The 24,370-nt window shown below is 38.3% G+C and overlaps 1 protein-coding gene across 1 annotated transcript; it reads right to left on the reverse strand.

Moving 5' to 3' along the window:
• Positions 1-23,478, reverse strand: LOC147889271 (uncharacterized). The gene is made up of 6 exons (XM_087392026.1): positions 23,419-23,478; positions 23,236-23,301; positions 23,040-23,117; positions 22,895-22,957; positions 22,728-22,801; positions 1-238 (listed from the first exon to the last, which is right to left on the reverse strand). The coding sequence occupies exons 1-6, from the start codon at positions 23,476-23,478 to the stop codon at positions 1-3; spliced, it is 579 nt and encodes a 192-aa protein (XP_087248152.1).
• Positions 23,479-24,370: the final 892 nt, after the last annotated feature.

Here is a 24,370-nt window from a genome sequence, read left to right on the forward strand (position 1 = left end):
TTAACGCGGTACGTTGTCAGTTCGCACATGTGGAGAGCTAGGGGCTGCACGTGGAAATCGCGCCGCAACTAATACACATGAACTGCTCGTGCTACCACATGTCAGCGCGACAACGTTAGACGACTGCTGCTGTCTGAGCTGGCCCTGCGCATGTTGACATGCTTGCACACGAGTTTGCCACGTCACCGCCACATCTACTGCACTGCCAGGTTGTCTACTGACTACCTCGCCACGCAGACTGCACAGTCCACGTGTCACGACTGGCCTACCTGACACGTGGTTGCTGTTTGCTATTGCCGTGCTATGTACCTGCCATGTGTCAGTGCTTGTACTGCCTGCCTGCAGTCGCCCTCATAGTAGCTACCACCTCACGTACCTGCTGTACTTAGCCCATGTGCCCATGCATGAACCATGCCACATGCCATGCATCGTGCCATGCCACGTAACCATGAGACCATCATCATGCAAGCACCATATCATGCCATAATGTGTCATTCATGGCATCCACACACATGCATCCAATGCATGCCTATGTCCATTGTCTTCCACCATGCATGCACCATAGCATGCACCCTTTGAGCCCTTTTTGACCCCTCTTTGGGCCCTCAATTAAAGCCTCTTGTACCTTTAATTAAACCATGTGCCCTTGGGATAACGCCACAAATTACATCACATTTTGACCCGCTCGCGAGCCACATGCCTCGATCGAAATGCCGAGACTCGTGCGCACATGTCCGCATAAGACACTAGTCCGTCGGCATCTTCATTCGGCCTTCTCAACGAAGCCAATGCACCTCGGCTTCATCGCCAAGATGGACACTCGATGGACGTAAGTGCCGCACACAACCCAAGTTCCTAGAGCCTGGATCCGCATCAACAGAGGATTTCTCCCCTTACACGCCAAGCCTGTGGAGAACATGGGTTCGGACAGTCCGTTGCTGAACCTCTGCCAACGGCATGGAGACATGGATTCAGACAGTTCGTCACTAAATCCCATGTGAATAGTCCCAGACCATCACACAACGGAATCGACACCCGACCTCAACGTCGAATCCCTAGTCGACAGCAGGAGCTAACCGTGACGCAGATCCGTCCTCATCGCCGAATCCTTGCCACATACCATTGACGTAGACCCAACCTCATTGCCGAATATTTGTCAATGAAAGGAGGTGAGGCTGACGCGGATCCGACCTCAATGCCGAAACCTTGTCAACCGTATGTTGGTGTGAGCAACGCGGTTTCGTCCTCAATGACGAATCCCTTGTCAATGGTCCCAGACCGTTACACCTTGCACCCCCTTTGTTGATCGACACATTCAACTAGCTATCTTAATGAAGATATGCCCTTCAATTTCATCCCCTAAATACCATAAGTAATGTGCCTATAAAATGTAGTACTTGAAATTTAATATGCTGTAGACTAGCCGTCCCCATTTCCTCACCCAAGGTACACCTAACCCACCACCTAACCTCCGACCTTTTTTCCTATTTACTCCCATGTCCATCCACATCCTTTGACTTCAATGCTACACTTTTGCTTGGGGGGTGCACCTTTTGAAATGCATGTGTATAATGTGCATTTGAAGGGTATTAAAGAAACCCCTATTTTGACATTTTTGCATCCCGTGAATTTTTTGGTCATTAAATATATCCATCCAGTTATTTTTAAATGCAAAAAACTTGTCTTTTTCTACCCCTTCCTATTAGTTCCAGTATCAATTGAGATTTGAAAACAATGAAAACGTAGTGTAAATTCCTACAAGCATAGCTAGTCTTAGTAAATATCCCTTTTGAGATCACAAAAAATAGAAAAAATGCTATGAAACTCTTGTCTATCATGTGTAAAGACATTAAAGAAAGATCATAGAACCATACTTGACTATGAATATTTTATTAATATATCACGGCATTGTCACCTTTACTTAGCACAAATATGTTATTCAATTTCTCCATACATGTTCATTAAGTTTCCTCCCTATCACTATCATCTCCTTTTGCTTAAAATATTCAATACCTATCACCATAGATATCTTATAAAGAAGAAAGCTCCTATCACCATAGATGATCCCATATGGAAGAAGAAAGTTCCTCTTCAGTATCCTCTCCCTCACCCTCACCCTCATCTGAATCAACTGGAGACACAAATGGGGGGGAGGACTTCACTTATGAGGAGGTATATGTTCTCGATGCTACTAACGCACCTGAAGAAATGGTAATTCCTACTTTCCAACAACTCTAGTCTATGCTTTCTGATGACTTGTGTTCCGAGGAAAAGGATGAGTTCCTCGAAATGTTCAAAGATTTCCCGGATCTCTTTGCTACAAGCCATCATCATTTGCAACATGTGACAGCCATTGAGCACCAAATAGAGCTCAAACCAGACGTGAAGCCCGTGGTGCAACACTACAAATTCTTGTGTTCCCCCGAGGAAAAGGATGAGTTCCTCGAAATGTTCAAAGATTTCCCGAATCTCTTTGCTACAAGCCATCATCATTTGCAACATGTGACAGCCATTGAGCACCAAATAGAGCTCAAACCAGACGTGAAGCCCGTGGTGCAACACTACAAATGCTTGGGACTAGTACAAATAGATGCATTAAGACTAGAGATCAAAAAGTTGGTGGATGCAGGGTTCATCATACCCATTCACGACATTAAATGGGTGTCACCAGTTGTTGTCACTCCAAAAAAGAATGGTAAGTGGAGGATTTTCATTGATGATAAGAAGTTAAACGCTATTGCCAAGAGGGATTATCATCTGTTACCTTTCCAAGACATCATTTTGGAAAAGGTAAGCAAGCATGAGATGTATACCTTTTGTGATGGTTACTTAGGCTTATATCAAATACATATTGCAGAGAAGGATGTCATCAAGACCACCTTTACTACACGGTGGGGCACATTTGCTTTCAAGGTGATGCCGTTTGGGCTCACTAATGCTCTTGCCACTTTTCAACATTTCATGCAGATGGTATTTTGTCCATACTTAGGAGTTTTTATTGAAGTCTTCCTTGATGACATTAAATGGGTGTCAACAGTTGTTGTCACTCCAAAAAAGAATGGTAAGTGGAGGATTTTCATTGATGATAAGAAGTTAAATGCTATTGCCGAGAGGGATTATCATATGTTACCTTTCCAAGACATCATTTTAGAAAAGGTAAGCAAGCATGAGATGTATACCTTTTGTGATGGTTACTTAGGCTTATATTAAATACATACTGCAAAGAAGGATGTCATCAAGACCACCTTTACTACATGGTGGGGCACATTTTCTTTCAAGGTGATGCCATTTGGGCTCACTAATGTTCTTGCCACTAACCTTTCCAAGACATCATTTTGGAAAAGGTAAGCAAGCATGAGATGTATACCTTTTGTGATGGTTACTTAGGCTTATATCAAATACATATTGCAGAGAAGGATGTCATCAAGACCACCTTTACTACACGGTGGGGCACATTTGCTTTCAAGGTGATGCTGTTTGGGCTCACTAATGCTCTTGCCACTTTTCAACATTTCATGCAAATGGTATTTTGTCCATACTTAGGAGTTTTTATTGAAGTCTTCCTTGATGACATTAAATGGGTGTCACCAGTTGTTGTCACTCCAAAAAAGAATGGTAAGTGGAGGATTTTCATTGATGATAAGAAGTTAAATGCTATTGCCAAGAGGGATTATCATCTGTTACCTTTCCAAGACATCATTTTGGAAAAGGTAAACAAGCATGAGATGTATACCTTTTGTGATGGTTACTTACGCTTATATCAAATATATATTGCAGAGAAGGATGTCATCAAGACCACCTTTACTACACGGTGGGGCACATTTGCTTTCAAGGTGATGCCGTTTGGGCTCACTAATGCTCTTGCCACTTTTTAACATTTCATGCAGATGGTATTTTGTCCATACTTAGGAGTTTTTATTGAAGTCTTCCTTGATGACATTAAATGGGTGTCACTAGTTGTTGTCACTCCAAAAAAGAATGGTAAGTGGAGGATTTTCATTGATGATAAGAAGTTAAATGCTATTGCCAAGAGGGATTATCATCTGTTACCTTTCCAAGACATCATTTTGGAAAAGGTAAGCAAGCATGAGATGTATACCTTTTGTGATGGTTACTTAGGCTTATATCAAATACATATTGCAGAGAAGGATGTCATCAAGACCACCTTTACTACACGGTGGGGCACATTTGCTTTCAAGGTGATGCCGTTTGGGCTCACTAATGCTCTTGCCACTTTTCAACATTTCATGCAGATGGTATTTTGTCCATACTTAGGAGTTTTTATTGAAGTCTTCCTTGATGACATTAAATGGGTGTCACCAATTGTTGTCACTCCAAAAAAGAATGGTAAGTGGAGGATTTTCATTGATGATAAGAAGTTAAATGCTATTGCCAAGAGGGATTATCATCTGTTACCTTTCCAAGACATCATTTTGGAAAAGGTAAGCAAGCATGAGATGTATACCTTTTGTGATGGTTACTTAGGCTTATATCAAATACATATTGCAGAGAAGGATGTCATCAAGACCACCTTTACGACACTGTGGGGCACATTTGCTTTCAAGGTGATGCCGTTTGGGCTCACTAATGCTCTTGCCACTTTTCAACATTTCACGCAGATGGTATTTTGTCCATACTTAGGAGTTTTTATTGAAGTCTTCCTTGATGACATTAAATGGGTGTCACCAGTTGTTGTCACTCCAAAAAAGAATGGTAAGTGGAGGATTTTCGTTGATGATAAGAAGTTAAATGCTATTGTCAAGAGGGATTATCATCTGTTACCTTTCCAAGACATCATTTTGGAAAAGGTAAGCAAGCATGAGATGTATACCTTTTGTGATGGTTACTTAGGCTTATATCAAATACATATTGCAGAGAAGGATGTCATCAAGACCACCTTTACTACACGGTGGGGCACATTTGCTTTCAAGGTGATGCTGTTTGGGCTCACTATTGCTCTTGCCACTTTTCAACATTTCATGCAAATGCTATTTTGTCCATACTTAGGAGTTTTTATTGAAGTCTTCCTTGATGACATTAAATGGGTGTCACCAGTTGTTGTCACTCCTAAAAAGAATGGTAAGTGGAGGATTTTCATTGATGATAAGAAGTTAAATGCTATTGTCAAGAGGGATTATCATCTGTTACCTTTCCAAGACATCATTTTGGAAAAGGTAAGCAAGCATGAGATGTATACCTTTTGTGATGGTTACTTAGGCTTATATCAAATACATATTGCAGAGAAGGATGTCATCAAGACCACCTTTACTACACGGTGGGGCACATTTGCTTTCAAGGTGATGCCCTTTGGGCTCACTAATGCTCTTGCCACTTTTCAACATTTCATGCAGATGGTATTTTGTCCATACTTAGGAGTTTTTATTGAAGACTTCCTTGATGACATTAAATGGCTGTCACCAGTTGTTGTCACTCCAAAAAAGAATGGTAAGTGAGGATTTTCTTTGATGATAAGAAGTTAAATGCTATTGCCGAGAGGGATTATCATATGTTACCTTTCCAAGAGATCATTTTGGAAAAGGTAAGCAAGCATGAGATGTATACCTTTTGTGATGGTTACTTAGGCTTATATCAAATACATATTGCAGAGAAGGATGTCATCAAGACCACCTTTACTACACGGTGGGGCACATTTTCTTTCAAGGTGATGCCGTTTGGGCTCACTAATGTTCTTGCCACTTTTCAACATTTCATGTAGATGGTATTTTGTCCATACTTAGGAGTTTTTATTGAAGTCTTCCTTGATGACATTAAATGGGTGTCACCAGTTGTTGTCACTCCAAGAAAGAATGGTAAGTGGAGGATTTTCATTGAGGATAAGAAGTTAAATGCTATTGTCAAGAGGGATTATCATCTGTTACCTTTCCAAGACATCATTTTGGAAAAGGTAAGCAAGCATGAGATGTATACCTTTTGGGATGGTTACTTAGGCTTATATCAAATACATATTGCAGTGAAGGATGTCATCAAGACCACCTTTACTACACGGTGGGGCACATTTGCTTTCAAGGTGATGCTGTTTGGGCTCACTAATGGTCTTGCGCCTTTTCAACATTTCATGCAAATGGTATTTCGTCCATACTTAGGAGTTTTTATTGAAGTCTTCCTTGATGACATTAAATGGGTGTCACCAGTTGTTGTCACTCCAAAAAAGGATGGTAAGTGGAGGCTTTTCATTGATGATAAGAAGTTAAATGCTATTGCCAAGAGGGATTATCATCTGTTACCTTTCCAAGACATCATTTTGGAAAAGGTAAGCAAGCATGAGATGTATACCTTTTGTGATGGTTACTTAGGCTTATATCAAATATATATTGCAGAGAAGGATGTCATCAAGACCACCTTTACTACACGGTGGGGCACATTTGCTTTCAAGGTGATGCCGTTTGGGCTCACTAATGCTCTTGCCACTGTTCAACATTTCATGCAGATGGTATTTTGTCCATACTTAGGAGTTTTTATTGAAGTCTTCCTTGATGACATTAAATGGGTGTCACCAGTTGTTGTCACTCCAAAAAAGAATGGTAAGTGGAGGAATTTCATTGATGATAAGAAGTTAAATGCTATTGTCAAGAGGGATTATCATCTGTTACCTTTCCAAGACATCATTTTGGAAAAGGTAAGCAAGCATCAGACGTATACCTTTTGGGATGGTTACTTAGGGTTATATCAAATACATATTGCAGAGAAGGATGTCATCAAGACCACCTTTACTACACGGTGGGGCACATTTGCTTTCAAGGTGATGCTGTTTGGGCTCACTAATGCTCTTGCCACTTTTCAACATTTCATGCAAATGGTATTTTGTCCATACTTAGGAGTTTTTATTGAAGTCTTCCTTGATGACATTAAATGGGTGTCACCAGTTGTTGTCACTCCAAAAAAGAATGGTAAGTGGAGGATTTTCATTGATGATAAGAAGTTAAATGCTATTGCCAAGAGGGATTATCATCTGTTACCTTTCCAAGACATCATTTTGGAAAAGGTAAGCAAGCATGAGATGTATACCTTTTGTGATGGTTACTTAGGCTTATATCAAATATATATTGCAGAGAAGGATGTCATCAAGACCACCTTTACTACACGGTGGTGCACATTTGCTTTCAAGGTGATGCCGTTTGGGCTCACTAATGCTCTTGCCACTTTTCAACATTTCATGCAGATGGTATTTTGTCCATACTTAGGAGTTTTTATTGAAGTCTTCCTTGATGACATTAAATGGGTGTCACCAGTTGTTGTCACTCCAAAAAAGAATGGTAAGTGGAGCATTTTCATTGATGATAAGATGTTAAATGCTATTGCCAAGAGGGATTATCATCTGTTACCTTTCCAAGACATCATTTGGGAAAAGGTAAGCAAGCATGAGATGTATACCTTTTGTGATGGTTACTTAGGCTTATATCAAATACATATTGCAGAGAAGGATGCCATCAAGACCACCTTTACTACACGGTGGGGCACATTTGCTTTCAAGGTGATGCCGTTTGGGCTCACTAATGCTCTTGCCACTTTTCAACATTTCATGCAGATGGTATTTTGTCCATACTTAGGAGTTTTTATTGAAGTCTTCCTTGATGACATTAAATGGGTGTCACCAATTGTTGTCACTCCAAAAAAGAATGGTAAGTGGAGGATTTTCATTGATGATAAGAAGTTAAATGCTATTGCCAAGAGGGATTATCATCTGTTACCTTTCCAAGACATCATTTTGGAAAAGGTAAGCAAGCATGAGATGTATACCTTTTGTGATGGTTACTTAGGCTTATATCAAATACATATTGCAGAGAAGGATGTCATCAAGACCACCTTTACTACACGGTGGGGCACATTTGCTTTCAAGGTGATACCGTTTGGGCTCACTAATGCTCTTGCCACTTTTCAGCATTTCATGCAGATGGTATTTTGTCCATACTTAGGAGTTTTTATTGAAGTCTTCCTTGATGACATTAAATGGGTGTCACCAATTGTTGTCACTCCAAAAAAGAATGGTAAGTGGAGGATTTTCATTGATGATAAGAAGTTAAATGCTATTGCCAAGAGGGATTATCATCTGTTACCTTTCCAAGACATCATTTTGGAAAAGGTAAGCAAGCATGAGATGTATACCTTTTGTGATGGTTACTTAGGCTTATATCAAATACATATTGCAGAGAAGGATGTCATCAAGACCACCTTTACGACACTGTGGGGCACATTTGCTTTCAAGGTGATGCCGTTTGGGCTCACTAATGCTCTTGCCACTTTTCAACATTTCACGCAGATGGTATTTTGTCCATACTTAGGAGTTTTTATTGAAGTCTTCCTTGATGACATTAAATGGGTGTCACCAGTTGTTGTCACTCCAAAAAAGAATGGTAAGTGGAGGATTTTCGTTGATGATAAGAAGTTAAATGCTATTGTCAAGAGGGATTATCATCTGTTACCTTTCCAAGACATCATTTTGGAAAAGGTAAGCAAGCATGAGATGTATACCTTTTGTGATGGTTACTTAGGCTTATATCAAATACATATTGCAGAGAAGGATGTCATCAAGACCACCTTTACTACACGGTGGGGCACATTTGCTTTCAAGGTGATGCTGTTTGGGCTCACTATTGCTCTTGCCACTTTTCAACATTTCATGCAAATGCTATTTTGTCCATACTTAGGAGTTTTTGTTGAAGTCTTCCTTGATGACATTAAATGGGTGTCACCAGTTGTTGTCACTCCAAAAAAGAATGGTAAGTGGAGGATTTTCATTGATGATAAGAAGTTAAATGCTATTGTCAAGAGGGATTATCATCTGTTACCTTTCGAAGACATCATTTTGGAAAAGGTAAGCAAGCATGAGATGTATACCTTTTGTGATGGTTACTTAGGCTTATATCAAATACATATTGCCGAGAAGGATGTCATCAAGACCACCTTTACTACACGGTGGGGCACATTTGCTTTCAAGGTGATGCCGTTTGGGCTCACTAATGCTCTTGCCACTTTTCAACATTTCATGCAGATGGTATTTTGTCCATACTTAGGAGTTTTTATTGAAGTCTTCCTTGATGACATTAAATGGCTGTCACCAGTTGTTGTCACTCCAAAAAAGAATGGTAAGTGAGGATTTTCTTTGATGATAAGAAGTTAAATGCTATTGCCGAGAGGGATTATCATATGTTACCTTTCCAAGACATCATTTTGGAAAAGGTAAGCAAGCATGAGATGTATACCTTTTGTGATGGTTACTTAGGCTTATATTAAATACATATTGCAGAGAAGGATGTCATCAAGACCACCTTTACTACACGGTGGGGCACATTTTCTTTCAAGGTGATGCCGTTTGGGCTCACTAATGTTCTTGCCACTTTTCAACATTTCATGTAGATGGTATTTTCTCCATACTTAGGAGTTTTTATTGAAGTATTCCTTGATGACATTAAATGGGTGTCACCAGTTGTGTTCACTCCAAGAAAGAATGGTAAGTGGAGGATTTTCATTGAGGATAAGAAGTTAGATGCTATTGTCAAGAGGGATTATCATCTGTTACCTTTCCAAGACATCATTTTGGAAAAGGTAAGCAAGCATGAGATGTATACCTTTTGGGATGGTTACTTAGGCTTATATCAAATACATATTGCAGTGAAGGATGTCATCAAGACCACCTTTACTACACGGTGGGGCACATTTGCTTTCAAGGTGATGCTGTTTGGGCTCACTAATGGTCTTGCCCCTTTTCAACATTTCATGCAAATGGTATTTCGTCCATACTTAGGAGTTTTTATTGAAGTCTTCCTTGATGACATTAAATGGGTGTCACCAGTTGTTGTCACTTTAAAAAAGGATGGTAAGTGGAGGCTTTTCATTGATGATAAGAAGTTAAATGCTATTGCCAAGAGGGATTATCATCTGTTACCTTTCCAAGACATCATTTTGGAAAAGGTAAGCAAGCATGAGATGTATACCTTTTGTGATGGTTACTTAGGCTTATATCAAATATATATTGCAGAGAAGGATGTCATCAAGACCACCTTTACTACACGGTGGGGCACATTTGCTTTCAAGGTGATGCCGTTTGGGCTCACTAATGCTCTTGCCACTGTTCAACATTTCATGCAGATGGTATTTTGTCCATACTTAGGAGTTTTTATTGAAGTCTTCCTTGATGACATTAAATAGGTGTCACCAGTTGTTGTCACTCCAAAAAAGAATGGTAAGTGGAGGAATTTCATTGATGATAAGAAGTTAAATGCTATTGTCAAGAGGGATTATCATCTGTTACCTTTCCAAGACATCATTTTGGAAAAGGTAAGCAAGCATCAGACGTATACCTTTTTGGGATGGTTACTTAGGGTTATATCAAATACATATTGCAGAGAAGGATGTCATCAAGACCACCTTTACTACACGGTGGGGCACATTTGCTTTCAAGGTGATGCCGTTTGGGCTCACTAATGCTCTTGCCACTTTTCAACATTTCATGCAAATGGTATTTTGTCCATACTTAGGAGTTTGTATTGAAGTCTTCCTTGATGACATTAAATGGGTGTCACCAGTTGTTGTCACTCCAAAAAAGAATGGTAAGTGGAGCATTTTCATTGATGATAAGATGTTAAATGCTATTGCCAACAGGGATTATCATCTGTTACCTTTCCAAGACATCATTTTGGAAAAGGTAAGCAAGCATGAGATGTATACCTTTTGTGATGGTTAGTTAGGCTTATATCAAATACATATTGCAGAGAAGGATGTCATCAAGACCACCTTTACTACACGATGGGGCACATTTGCTTTCAAGGTGATGCCGTTTGGGCTCACTAATGCTCTTGCCACTTTTCAACATTTCATGCAGATGGTATTTTGTCCATACTGAGGAGTTTTTATTGAAGTCTTCCTTGATGACATTAAATGGGTGTCACCAATGGTATTTTGTCCATACTTAGGAGTTTTTATTGAAGTCTTCCTTGATGACATTAAATGGGTGTCACCAGTTGTTGTCACTCCAAAAAAGAATGGTAAGTGGAGGATTTTCATTGATGATAAGAAGTTAAATGCTATTGTCAAGAGGGATTATCATCTGTTACCTTTCCAAGACATCATTTTGGAAAAGGTAAGCAAGCATGAGATGTATACCTTTTGTGATGGTTACTTAGGCTTATATCAAATACATATTGCAGAGAAGGATGTCATCAAGACCACCTTTACTACACGGTGGGGCACATTTGCTTTCAAGGTGATGCTGTTTGGGCTCACTATTGCTCTTGCCACTTTTCAACATTTCATGCAACTGCTATTTTGTCCATACTTAGGAGTTTTTATTGAAGTCTTCCTTGATGACATTAAATGGGTGTCACCAGTTGTTGTCACTCCAAAAAAGAATGGTAAGTGGAGGATTTTCATTGATGATAAGAAGTTAAATGCTATTGTCAAGAGGGATTATCATCTGTTACCTTTCGAAGACATCATTTTGGAAAAGGTAAGCAAGCATGAGATGTATACCTTTTGTGATGGTTACTTAGGCTTATATCAAATACATATTGCAGAGAAGGATGTCATCAAGACCACCTTTACTACACGGTGGGGCACATTTGCTTTCAAGGTGATGCCGTTTGGGCTCACTAATGCTCTTGCCACTTTTCAACATTTCATGCAGATGGTATTTTGTCCATACTTAGGAGTTTTTATTGAAGTCTTCCTTGATGACATTAAATGGCTGTCACCAGTTGTTGTCACTCCAAAAAAGAATGGTAAGTGAGGATTTTCTTTGATGATAAGAAGTTAAATGCTATTGCCGAGAGGGATTATCATATGTTACCTTTCCAAGACATCATTTTGGAAAAGGTAAGCAAGCATGAGATGTATACCTTTTGTGATGGTTACTTAGGCTTATATTAAATACATATTGCAGAGAAGGATGTCATCAAGACCACCTTTACTACACGGTGGGGCACATTTTCTTTCAAGGTGATGCCGTTTGGGCTCACTAATGTTCTTGCCACTTTTCAACATTTCATGTAGATGGTATTTTCTCCATACTTAGGAGTTTTTATTGAAGTCTTCCTTGATGACATTAAATGGGTGTCACCAGTTGTGTTCACTCCAAGAAAGAATGGTAAGTGGAGGATTTTCATTGAGGATAAGAAGTTAAATGCTATTGTCAAGAGGGATTATCATTTGTTACCTTTCCAAGACATCATTTTGGAAAAGGTAAGCAAGCATGAGATGTATACCTTTTGGGATGGTTACTTAGGCTTATATCAAATACATATTGCAGTGAAGGATGTCATCAAGACCACCTTTACTACACGGTGGGGCACATTTGCTTTCAAGGTGATGCTGTTTGGGCTCACTAATGGTCTTGCCCCTTTTCAACATTTCATGCAAATGGTATTTCGTCCATACTTAGGAGTTTTTATTGAAGTCTTCCTTGATGACATTAAATGGGTGTCACCAGTTGTTGTCACTTTAAAAAAGGATGGTAAGTGGAGGCTTTTCATTGATGATAAGAAGTTAAATGCTATTGCCAAGAGGGATTATCATCTGTTACCTTTCCAAGACATCATTTTGGAAAAGGTAAGCAAGCATGAGATGTATACCTTTTGTGATGGTTACTTAGGCTTATATCAAATATATATTGCAGAGAAGGATGTCATCAAGACCACCTTTACTACACGGTGGGGCACATTTGCTTTCAAGGTGATGCCGTTTGGGCTCACTAATGCTCTTGCCACTGTTCAACATTTCATGCAGATGGTATTTTGTCCATACTTAGGAGTTTTTATTGAAGTCTTCCTTGATGACATTAAATGGCTGTCACCAGTTGTTGTCACTCCAAAAAAGAATGGTAAGTGGAGGAATTTCATTGATGATAAGAAGTTAAATGCTATTGTCAAGAGGGATTATCATCTGTTACCTTTCCAAGACATCATTTTGGAAAAGGTAAGCAAGCATCAGACGTATACCTTTTGGGATGGTTACTTAGGGTTATATCAAATACATATTGCAGAGAAGGATGTCATCAAGACCACCTTTACTACACGGTGGGGCACATTTGCTTTCAAGGTGATGCTGTTTGGGCTCACTAATGCTCTTGCCACTTTTCAACATTTCATGCAAATGGTATTTTGTCCATACTTAGGAGTTTTTATTGAAGTCTTCCTTGATGACATTAAATGGGTGTCACCAGTTGTTGTCACTCCAAAAAAGAATGGTAAGTGGAGGATTTTCATTGATGATAAGAAGTTAAATGCTATTGCCAAGAGGGATTATCATCTGTTACCTTTCCAAGACATCATTTTGGAAAAGGTAAGCAAGCATGAGATGTATACCTTTTGTGATGGTTACTTAGGCTTATATCAAATATATATTGCAGAGAAGGATGTCATCAAGACCACCTTTACTACACGGTGGGGCACATTTGCTTTCAAGGTGATGCCGTTTGGGCTCACTAATGCTCTTGCCACTTTTCAACATTTCATGCAGATGGTATTTTGTCCATACTTAGGAGTTTTTATTGAAGTCTTCCTTGATGACATTAAATGGGTGTCACCAGTTGTTGTCACTCCAAAAAAGAATGGTAAGTGGAGCATTTTCATTGATGATAAGATGTTAAATGCTATTGCCAAGAGGGATTATCATCTGTTACCTTTCCAAGACATCATTTGGGAAAAGGTAAGCAAGCATGAGATGTATACCTTTTGTGATGGTTACTTAGGCTTATATCAAATACATATTGCAGAGAAGGAATTCATCAAGACCACCTTTACTACACGGTGGGGCACATTTGCTTTCAAGGTGATGCCGTTTGGGCTCACTAATGCTCTTGCCACTTTTCAACATTTCATGCAGATGGTATTTTGTCCATACTGAGGAGTTTTTATTGAAGTCTTCCTTGATGACATTAAATGGGTGTCACCAATTGTTGTCACTCCAAAAAAGAATGGTAAGTGGAGGATTTTCATTGATGATAAGAAGTTAAATGCTATTGCCAAGAGGGATTATCATCTGTTACCTTTCCAAGACATCATTTTGGAAAAGGTAAGCAAGCATGAGATGTATACCTTTTGTGATGGTTACTTAGGCTTATATCAAATACATATTGCAGAGAAGGATGTCATCAAGACCACCTTTACTACACGGTGGGGCACATTTGCTTTCAAGGTGATGCCGTTTGGGCTCACTAATGCTCTTGCCACTTTTCAACATTTCATGCAGATGGTATTTTGTCCATACTTAGGAGTTTTTATTGAAGTCTTCCTTGATGACATTAAATGGGTGTCACCAATTGTTGTCACTCCAAAAAAGAATGGTAAGTGGAGGATTTTCATTGATGATAAGAAGTTAAATGCTATTGCCCAGAGGGATTATCATCTGTTACCTTTCCAAGACATCATTTTGGAAAAGGTAAGCAAGCATGAGATGTATACCTTTTGTGATGGTTACTTAGGCTTATATCAAATACATATTGCAGAGAAGGATGTCATCAAGACCACCTTTACGACACTGTGGGGCACATTTGCTTTCAAGGTGATGCCGTTTGGGCTCACTAATGCTCTTGCCACTTTTCAACATTTCACGCAGATGGTATTTTGTCCATACTTAGGAGTTTTTATTGAAGTCTTCCTTGATGACATTAAATGGGTGTCACCAGTTGTTGTCACTCCAAAAAAGAATGGTAAGTGGAGGATTTTCGTTGATGATAAGAAGTTAAATGCTATTGTCAAGAGGGATTATCATCTGTTACCTTTCCAAGACATCATTTTGGAAAAGGTAAGCAAGCATGAGATGTATACCTTTTGTGATGGTTACTTAGGCTTATATCAAATACATATTGCAGAGAAGGATGTCATCAAGACCACCTTTACTACACGGTGGGGCACATTTGCTTTCAAGGTGATGCTGTTTGGGCTCACTATTGCTCTTGCCACTTTTCAACATTTCATGCAGATGGTATTTTGTCCATACTTAGGAGTTTTTATTGAAGTCTTCCTTGATGACATTAAATGGGTGTCACCAGTTGTTGTCACTCCAAAAAAGAATGGTAAGTGGAGGATTTTCATTGATGATAAGAAGTTAAATGCTATTGTCAAGAGGGATTATCATCTGTTACCTTTCCAAGACATCATTTTGGAAAAGGTAAGCAAGCATGAGATGTATACCTTTTGTGATGGTTACTTAGGCTTATATCAAATATTCTCGGGGGGGTCACTATGTATAAACCCTCTATATCACGTGCGTTCAAGGCCTATATTTAAAGTCCCTTATCTGTAAAAAATTTTATTAATAAAATGTACCCCTTTTCTATACAAATCTGTAAATTTTTTCCAAAACTATTTTAAATAGTCCCTTATGTATATTTATTTCTGTAAATTTTAGAAATAAAAAAAATCGTTCTGTTGAACTCACGTGATAGGGTTACATATGATGACTGACCCCCCCGAGCAAATATTGCAGAGAAGGATGTCATCAAGACCACCTTTACTACACGGTGGGGCACATTTGCTTTGAAGGTGATGCCGTTTGGGCTCACTAATGCTCTTGCCACTTTTCAACATTTCATGCAGATGGTATTTTGTCCATACTTAGGAGTTTTTATTGAAGTCTTCCTTGATGACATTAAATGGCTGTCACCAGTTGTTGTCACTCCAAAAAAGAATGGTAAGTGAGGATTTTCTTTGATGATAAGAAGTTAAATGCTATTGCCGAGAGGGATTATCATATGTTACCTTTCCAAGACATCATTTTGGAAAAGGTAAGCAAGCATGAGATGTATACCTTTTCTGATGGTTACTTAGGCTTATATTAAATACATATTGCAGAGAAGGATGTCATCAAGACCACCTTTACTACACGGTGGGGCACATTTTCTTTCAAGGTGATGCCGTTTGGGCTCACTAATGTTCTTGCCACTTTTCAACATTTCATGTAGATGGTATTTTGTCCATACTTAGGAGTTTTTATTGAAGTCTTCCTTGATGACATTAAATGGGTGTCACCAGTTGTTGTCACTCCAAGAAAGAATGGTAAGTGGAGGATTTTCATTGAGGATAAGAAGTTAAATGCTTTTGTCAAGAGGGATTATCATCTGTTACCTTTCCAAGACATCATTTTGGAAAAGGTAAGCAAGCATGAGATGTATACCTTTTGGGATGGTTACTTAGGCTTATATCAAATACATATTGCAGTGAAGGATGTCATCAAGACCACCTTTACTACACGGTGGGGCACATTTGCTTTCAAGGTGATGCTGTTTGGGCTCACTAATGGTCTTGCCCCTTTTCAACATTTCATGCAAATGGTATTTCGTCCATACTTAGGAGTTTTTATTGAAGTCTTCCTTGATGACATTAAATGGGTGTCACCAGTTGTTGTCACTCCAAAAAAGGATGGTAAGTGGAGGCTTTTCATTGATGATAAGAAGTTAAATGCTATTGCCAAGAGGGATTATCATCTGTTACCTTTCCAAGACATCATTTTGGAAAAGGTAAGCAAGCATGAGATGTATACCTTTTGTGATGGTTACTTAGGCTTATATCAAATATATATTGCAGAGAAGGATGTCATCAAGACCACCTTTACTACACGGTGGGGCACATTTGCTTTCAAGGTGATGCCGTTTGGGCTCACTAATGCTCTTGCCACTGTTCAACATTTCATGCAGATGGTATTTTGTCCATACTTAGGAGTTTTTATTGAAGTCTTCCTTGATGACATTAAATGGGTGTCACCAGTTGTTGTCACTCCAAAAAAGAATGGTAAGTGGAGGAATGTCATTGATGATAAGAAGTTAAATGCTATTGTCAAGAGGGATTATCATCTGTTACCTTTCCAAGACATCATTTTGGAAAAGGTAAGCAAGCATCAGACGTATACCTTTTGGGATGGTTACTTAGGGTTATATCAAATACATATTGCAGAGAAGGATGTCATCAAGACCACCTTTACTACACGGTGGGGCACATTTGCTTTCAAGGTGATGCTGTTTGGGCTCACTAATGCTCTTGCCCCTTTTCAACATTTCATGCAGATGGTATTTTGTCCATACTTAGGAGTTTTTATTGAAGTCTTCCTTGATGACATTAAATGGGTGTCACCAGTTGTTGTCACTCCAAAAAAGAATGGTAAGTGGAGCATTTTCATTGATGATAAGATGTTAAATGCTATTGCCAAGAGGGATTATCATCTGTTACCTTTCCAAGACATCATTTGGGAAAAGGTAAGCAAGCATGAGATGTATACCTTTTGTGATGGTTACTTAGGCTTATATCAAATACATATTGCAGAGAAGGATGTCATCAAGACCACCTTTACTACACGGTGGGGCACATTTGCTTTCAAGGTGATGCCGTTTGGGCTCACTAATGCTCTTGCCACTTTTCAACATTTCATGCAGATGGTATTTTGTCCATACTTAGGAGTTTTTATTGAAGTCTTCCTTGATGACATTAAATGGGTGTCACCAATTGTTGTCACTCCAAAAAAGAATGGTAGGTGGAGGATTTTCATTGATGATAAGAAGTTAAATGCTATTGCCAAGAGGGATTATCATCTGTTACCTTTCCAAGACATCATTTTGGAAAAGGTAAGCAAGCATGAGATGTATACCTTTTGTGATGGTTACTTAGGCTTATATCAAATACATATTGCAGAGACGGATGTCATCAAGACCACCTTTACTACACGGTGGGGCAAATTTGCTTTCAAGGTGATGCCGTTTGGGCTCACTAATGCTCTTGCCACTTTTCAACATTTCATGCAGATGGTATTTTGTCCATACATAGGAGTTTTTATTGAAGTCTTCCTTGATGACATTAAATGGGTGTCACCAGTTGTTGTCACTCCAAAAAAGAATGGTAAGTGGAGGATTTTCATTGATGATAAGAAGTTAAATGCTATTGCCGAGAGGGATTATCATATGTTACCTTTCCAAGACATCATTTTGGAAAAGGTAAGCAAGCATGAGATGTATACCTTTTGTGATGGTTACTTAGGCTTATATTAAATACATATTGCAGAGAAGGATGTCATCAAGACCACCTTTACTACACGGTGGGGCACATTTTCTTTCAAGGTGATGCCATTTGGGCTCACTAATGTTCTTGCCACTTACATTTCCAAGACATCATTTTGGAAAAGGTAAGCAAGCATGAGATGTATACCTTTTGTGATGGTTAATTAGGCTTATATCAAATATATATTGCAGAGAAGGATGTCATCAAGACCACCTTTACTACACGGTGGGGCACATTTGCTTTCAAGGTGATGCCGTTTGGGCTCACTAATGCTCTTGCCACTGTTCAACATTTCATGCAGATGGTATTTTGTCCATACTTAGGAGTTTTTATTGAAGTCTTCCTTGATGACATTAAATGGGTGTCACCAATTGTTGTCACTCCAAAAAAGAATGGTAGGTGGAGGATTTTCATTGATGATAAGAAGTTAAATGCTATTGCCAAGAGGGATTATCATCTGTTACCTTTCCAAGACATCATTTTGGAAAAGGTAAGCAAGCATGAGATGTATACCTTTTGTGATGGTTACTTAGGCTTATATCAAATACATATTGCAGAGACGGATGTCATCAAGACCACCTTTACTACACGGTGGGGCAAATTTGCTTTCAAGGTGATGCCGTTTGGGCTCACTAATGCTCTTGCCACTTTTCAACATTTCATGCAGATGGTATTTTGTCCATACATAGGAGTTTTTATTGAAGTCTTCCTTGATGACATTAAATGGGTGTCACCAGTTGTTGTCACTCCAAAAAAGAATGGTAAGTGGAGGATTTTCATTGATGATAAGAAGTTAAATGCTATTGCCGAGAGGGATTATCATATGTTACCTTTCCAAGACATCATTTTGGAAAAGGTAAGCAAGCATGAGATGTATACCTTTTGTGATGGTTACTTAGGCTTATATTAAATACATATTGCAGAGAAGGATGTCATCAAGACCACCTTTACTACACGGTGGGGCACATTTTCTTTCAAGGTGATGCCATTTGGGCTCACTAATGTTCTTGCCACTTACATTTCCAAGACATCATTTTGGAAAAGGTAAGCAAGCATGAGATGTATACCTTTTGTGATGGTTACTTAGGCTTATATCAAATATATATTGCAGAGAAGGATGTCATCAAGACCACCTTTACTACACGGTGGGGCACATTTGCTTTCAAGGTGATGCCGTTTGGGCTCACTAATGCTCTTGCCACTGTTCAACATTTCATGCAGATGGTATTTTGTCCATACTTAGGAGTTTTTATTGAAGTCTTCCTTGATGACATTAAATGGGTGTCACCAGTTGTTGTCACTCCAAAAAAGAATGGTAAGTGGAGGAATTTCATTGATGATAAGAAGTTAAATGCTATTGTCAAGAGGGATTATCATCTGTTACCTTTCCAAGACATCATTTTGGAAAAGGTAAGCAAGCATCAGACGTCTACCTTTTGGGATGGTTACTTAGGGTTATATCAAATACATATTGCAGAGAAGGATGTCATCAAGACCACCTTTACTACACGGTGGGGCACATTTGCTTTCAAGGTGATGCTGTTTGGGCTCACTAATGCTCTTGCCCCTTTTCAACATTTCATGCAGATGGTATTTTGTCCATACTTAGGAGTTTTTATTGAAGTCTTCCTTGATGACATTAAATGGGTGTCACCAGTTGTTGTCACTCCAAAAAAGAATGGTAAGTGGAGCATTTTCATTGATGATAAGATGTTAAATGCTATTGCCAAGAGGGATTATCATCTGTTACCTTTCCAAGACATCATTTGGGAAAAGGTAAGCAAGCATGAGATGTATACCTTTTGTGATGGTTACTTAGGCTTATATCAAATACATATTGCAGAGAAGGATGTCATCAAGACCACCTTTACTACACGGTGGGGCACATTTGCTTTCAAGGTGATGCCGTTTGGGCTCACTAATGCTCTTGCCACTTTTCAACATTTCATGCAGATGGTATTTTGTCCATACTTAGGAGTTTTTATTGAAGTCTTCCTTGATGACATTAAATGGGTGTCACCAATTGTTGTCACTCCAAAAAAGAATGGTAAGTGGAGGATTTTCATTGATGATAAGAAGTTAAATGCTATTGCCAAGAGGGATTATCATCTGTTACCTTTCCAAGACATCATTTTGGAAAAGGTAAGCAAGCATGAGATGTATACCTTTTGTGATGGTTACTTAGGCTTATATCAAATACATATTGCAGAGAAGGATGTCATCAAGACCACATTTACTACACGGTGGGGCAAATTTGCTTTCAAGGTGATGCCGTTTGGGCTCACTAATGCTCTTGCCACTTTTCAACATTTCATGCAGATGGTATTTTGTCCATACATAGGAGTTTTTATTGAAGTCTTCCTTGATGACATTAAATGGGTGTCACCAGTTGTTGTCACTCCAAAAAAGAATGGTAAGTGGAGGATTTTCATTGATGATAAGAAGTTAAATGCTATTGCCGAGAGGGATTATCATATGTTACCTTTCCAAGACATCATTTTGGAAAAGGTAAGCAAGCATGAGATGTATACCTTTTGTGATGGTTACTTAGGCTTATATTAAATACATATTGCAGAGAAGGATGTCATCAAGACCACCTTTACTACACGGTGGTGCACATTTGCTTTCAAGGTGATGCCGTTTGGGCTCACTAATGCTCTTCATTGATGATAAGAAGTTAAATGCTATTGTCAAGAGGGATTATCATCTGTTACCTTTCCAAGACATCATTTTGGAAAAGGTAAGCAAGCATGAGATGTATACCTTTTGTGATGGTTACTTAGGCTTATATCAAATACATATTGCAGAGAAGGATGTCATCAAGACCACCTTTACTACACGGTGGGGCACATTTGCTTTCAAGGTGATGCCGTTTGGGCTCACTAATGCTCTTGCCATTTTTCAACATTTCACGCAGATGGTATTTTGTGCATACTTAGGAGTTTTTATTGAAGTCTTCCTTGATGACATTAAATGGGTGCCACCAGTTGTTGTCACTCCAAAAAAGAATGGTAAGTGGAGGATTTTCATTGATGATAAGAAGTTAATTGCTATTGTCAAGAGGGATTATCATCTGTTACCTTTCCAAGACATCATTTTGGAAAAGGTAAGCAAGCATGAGATGTATACCGTTTGTGATGGTTACTTAGGCTTATATCAAATACATAGTGCAGAGAAGGATGTCATCAAGACCACCTTTACTACACGGTGGGGCACATTTGCTTTCAAGGTGATGCTGTTTGGGCTCACTAATGCTCTTGCCACTTTTCAACATTTCATGGAGATGGTATTTTGTCCATACTTAGGAGTTTTTATTGAAGTCTTCCTTGATGACATTAAATGGGTGTCACCAGTTGTTGTCACTCCAAAAAAGAATGGTAAGTGGAGGATTTTCATTGATGATAACAAGTTAAATGCTATTGTCAAGAGGGATTATCATCTGTTACCTTTCGAAGACATCATTTTGGAAAAGGTAAGCAAGCATGAGATGTATACCTTTTGTGATGGTTACTTAGGCTTATATCAAATACATATTGCAGAGAAGGATGTCATCAAGACCACCTTTACTACACGGTGGGGCACATTTGTTTTCAAGGTGATGCCGTTTGGGCTCACTAATGCTCTTGCCACTTTTCAACATTTCATGCAGATGGTATTTTGTCCATACTTAGGAGTTTTTATTGAAGTCTTCCTTGATGACATTAAATGGGTGTCACCAGTTGTTGTCACTCCAAAAAAGAATGGTAAGTGGAGGATTTCCATAGATGATAAGAAGTTAAATGCTATTGTTAAGAGGGATTATCATCTGTTACCTTTCCAAGACATCATTTTGGAAAAGGTAAGCAAGCATGAGATGTATACCTTTTGGGATGGTTACTTAGGCTTATATCAAATACATATTGCAGAGAAGGATGTGATTAAGACCACCTTTACTACACGGTGGGGCACATTTGCTTTCAAGGTGATGCCGTTTGGGCTCACTAATGCTCTTGCCACTTTTCAACATTTCATGCAGATGGTATTTTGTCCATACTTAGGAGTTTTTATTGAAGTCTTCCTTGATGACATTAAATGGGTGTCACCTGTTGTTGTCACTCCAAAAAAGAATGGTAAGTGGAGGATTTTCATTGATGATAAGGAGTTAAATGCTATTGCCGAGAGGGATTATCATATGTTACCTTTCCAAGACATCATTTTGGAAAAGGTAAGCAAGCATGAGATGTATACCTTTTGTGATGGTTACTTAGGCTTATATTAAATACATATTGCAGAGAAGGATGTCATCAAGACCACCTTTACTACACAATGGGGCACATTTTCTTTCAAGGTGATGCCATTTGGGCTCACTAATGTTCTTGCCACTTACCTTTCCAAGACATCATTTTGGAAAAGGTAAGCAAGCATGAGATGTATACCTTTTGTGATGGTTACTTAGGCTTATATCAAATACATATTGCAGAGAAGGATGTCATCAAGACCACCTTTACTACATGGTGGGGCACATTTGCTTTCAAGGTGATGCTGTTTGGGCTCACTAATGCTCTTGCCACTTTTCAACATTTCATGCAAATGGTATTTTGTCCATACTTAGGAGTTTTTATTGAAGTATTCCTTGATGACATTAAATGGGTGTCACCAGTTGTTGTCACTCCAAAAAAGAATGGTAAGTGGAGGATTTTCATTGATGATAAGAAGTTAAATGCTATTGTACTTTTTAAGGAAAAGTACATATCATGAATTGTGTGGACTCCCATGTATTTCAAAAGTATCGTCTCCATATTTTCCTCTGAAATGTCATCCACCTGAGGGCATAATAACAAAATAAGTGACAATATATTAACAAATTCGAAGCAAATGATTTAAATAATGAAGCCTAATGTAAAAGGCTCACATACTCTTTTATACTTGCTTGAAATCGTAGTCACCTCCATGTCTGTACCTTGAATATCTTTTAAGTTCTAATTCAAATAAAAAATTGAGATTAAAATCAAGGTATAAAGACTTCAAATCATAGAAAATAAATTCTAAATATAAGAATACCTTGCATCTCTTTCCTTGGGATTTATCACTTCTTTGCACGGTCTTCTGTTCTAAGTGATCTCTCATTTTTTCACTCACCTATGAATGATAAACAACAAGTAGTGTTAATGCCATTGGAAAGAATTATGTAAAGAATACAAGCATACAAAGTACTTGCTTTACTTTTAAAGGGTATTGCATAAATGAAAACTTTTACCTTTCTCTTTCGTTCACTTTTTCTAGACATTTCATTCGTAGAATCAATCACATTTGATATTGGATCCTAAAAATATGACAAAATTAAATTAAAACTTGTCTAAAAAGAAGATGCTGATCACAATTGAATGCCATAAAATAGCTTCAATCATAAGCGTATCTAAAAGATAAAGGCAATTCATACCTTATCTTCATTTGTAGTGATGTCATCATGAAGCATCTTAGAAAATGTCATCTCATTCATATTAGCATTCGCTTCACCATAAGAATCTTGACATAAAATATTCAAGATAGATGAATTGTGAATAACTGAATGGTTAATAATACTTTTTCAAAATAGAAGACAACTCATGATTGAAACTTACACACCTGATCAGAGTGATAATACTCAAACCCTTCAAATCTCTTCGCCATGAACTTATCTATCTACACAAAAGAACATATGATTTTATTAAAGAAAACATTTTATATTCTTTATAAAATTAAAAACATATCTTTTATTGGAAATGCTTAAACAACCTCAGATGTTGGACATCCTTATCCATAAAATTCTCCTCCAATAGAAATTGAATTTCGAATAGACTACCAATGAATTAAATAATCCAAGTAAGATGTCACATAAATTACACGAAAAAGTATAATTTTTTACTAAAAGTAGAGAACTATTCAAGGTATTAATATAAACATACCTTCTTTGAAATTGGATTACGTGGAGACTCGTCAATACAAGGAGTAGTTGCTTGGGGCTCCATATATCCCTAAAAAGTTTCAAATAGACATACAAAATTTTATTAAACTCTTATAGATCATTTTGAAATCCAAAGGAATGGTTCAATTGGTATACGATATTCTTAATTTTTCTTGAAAAAACATATCTTTCAAATGCATAGACAACCTGAGATGTTGAATATCCTTGTTCACAAGATTCTCCTCCAATAAAAATAGAATCTCCAATAGACTGCCCATGAATTAAATAATCCAAGTAAGATGTCACATAAATTACATGAAAAAGTATAATTTTTTACTAAAAATAGAGAACCATTCAAGGTATTAATATAAGCATACCTTCTCTGAAATTGGATTACGTGGAGACTCGTCAATACAAGGAGTAGTTGCTTGAGGCTCCATATATCTCT

The sequence above is a fragment of the Dipteris shenzhenensis genome, chromosome 20 (genome assembly GCF_047967505.1).
Source record: "Dipteris shenzhenensis isolate YYH24624 ecotype China chromosome 20, Dip_SZ_1.0, whole genome shotgun sequence".
Taxonomy (NCBI): domain Eukaryota; kingdom Viridiplantae; phylum Streptophyta; class Polypodiopsida; order Gleicheniales; family Dipteridaceae; genus Dipteris; species Dipteris shenzhenensis.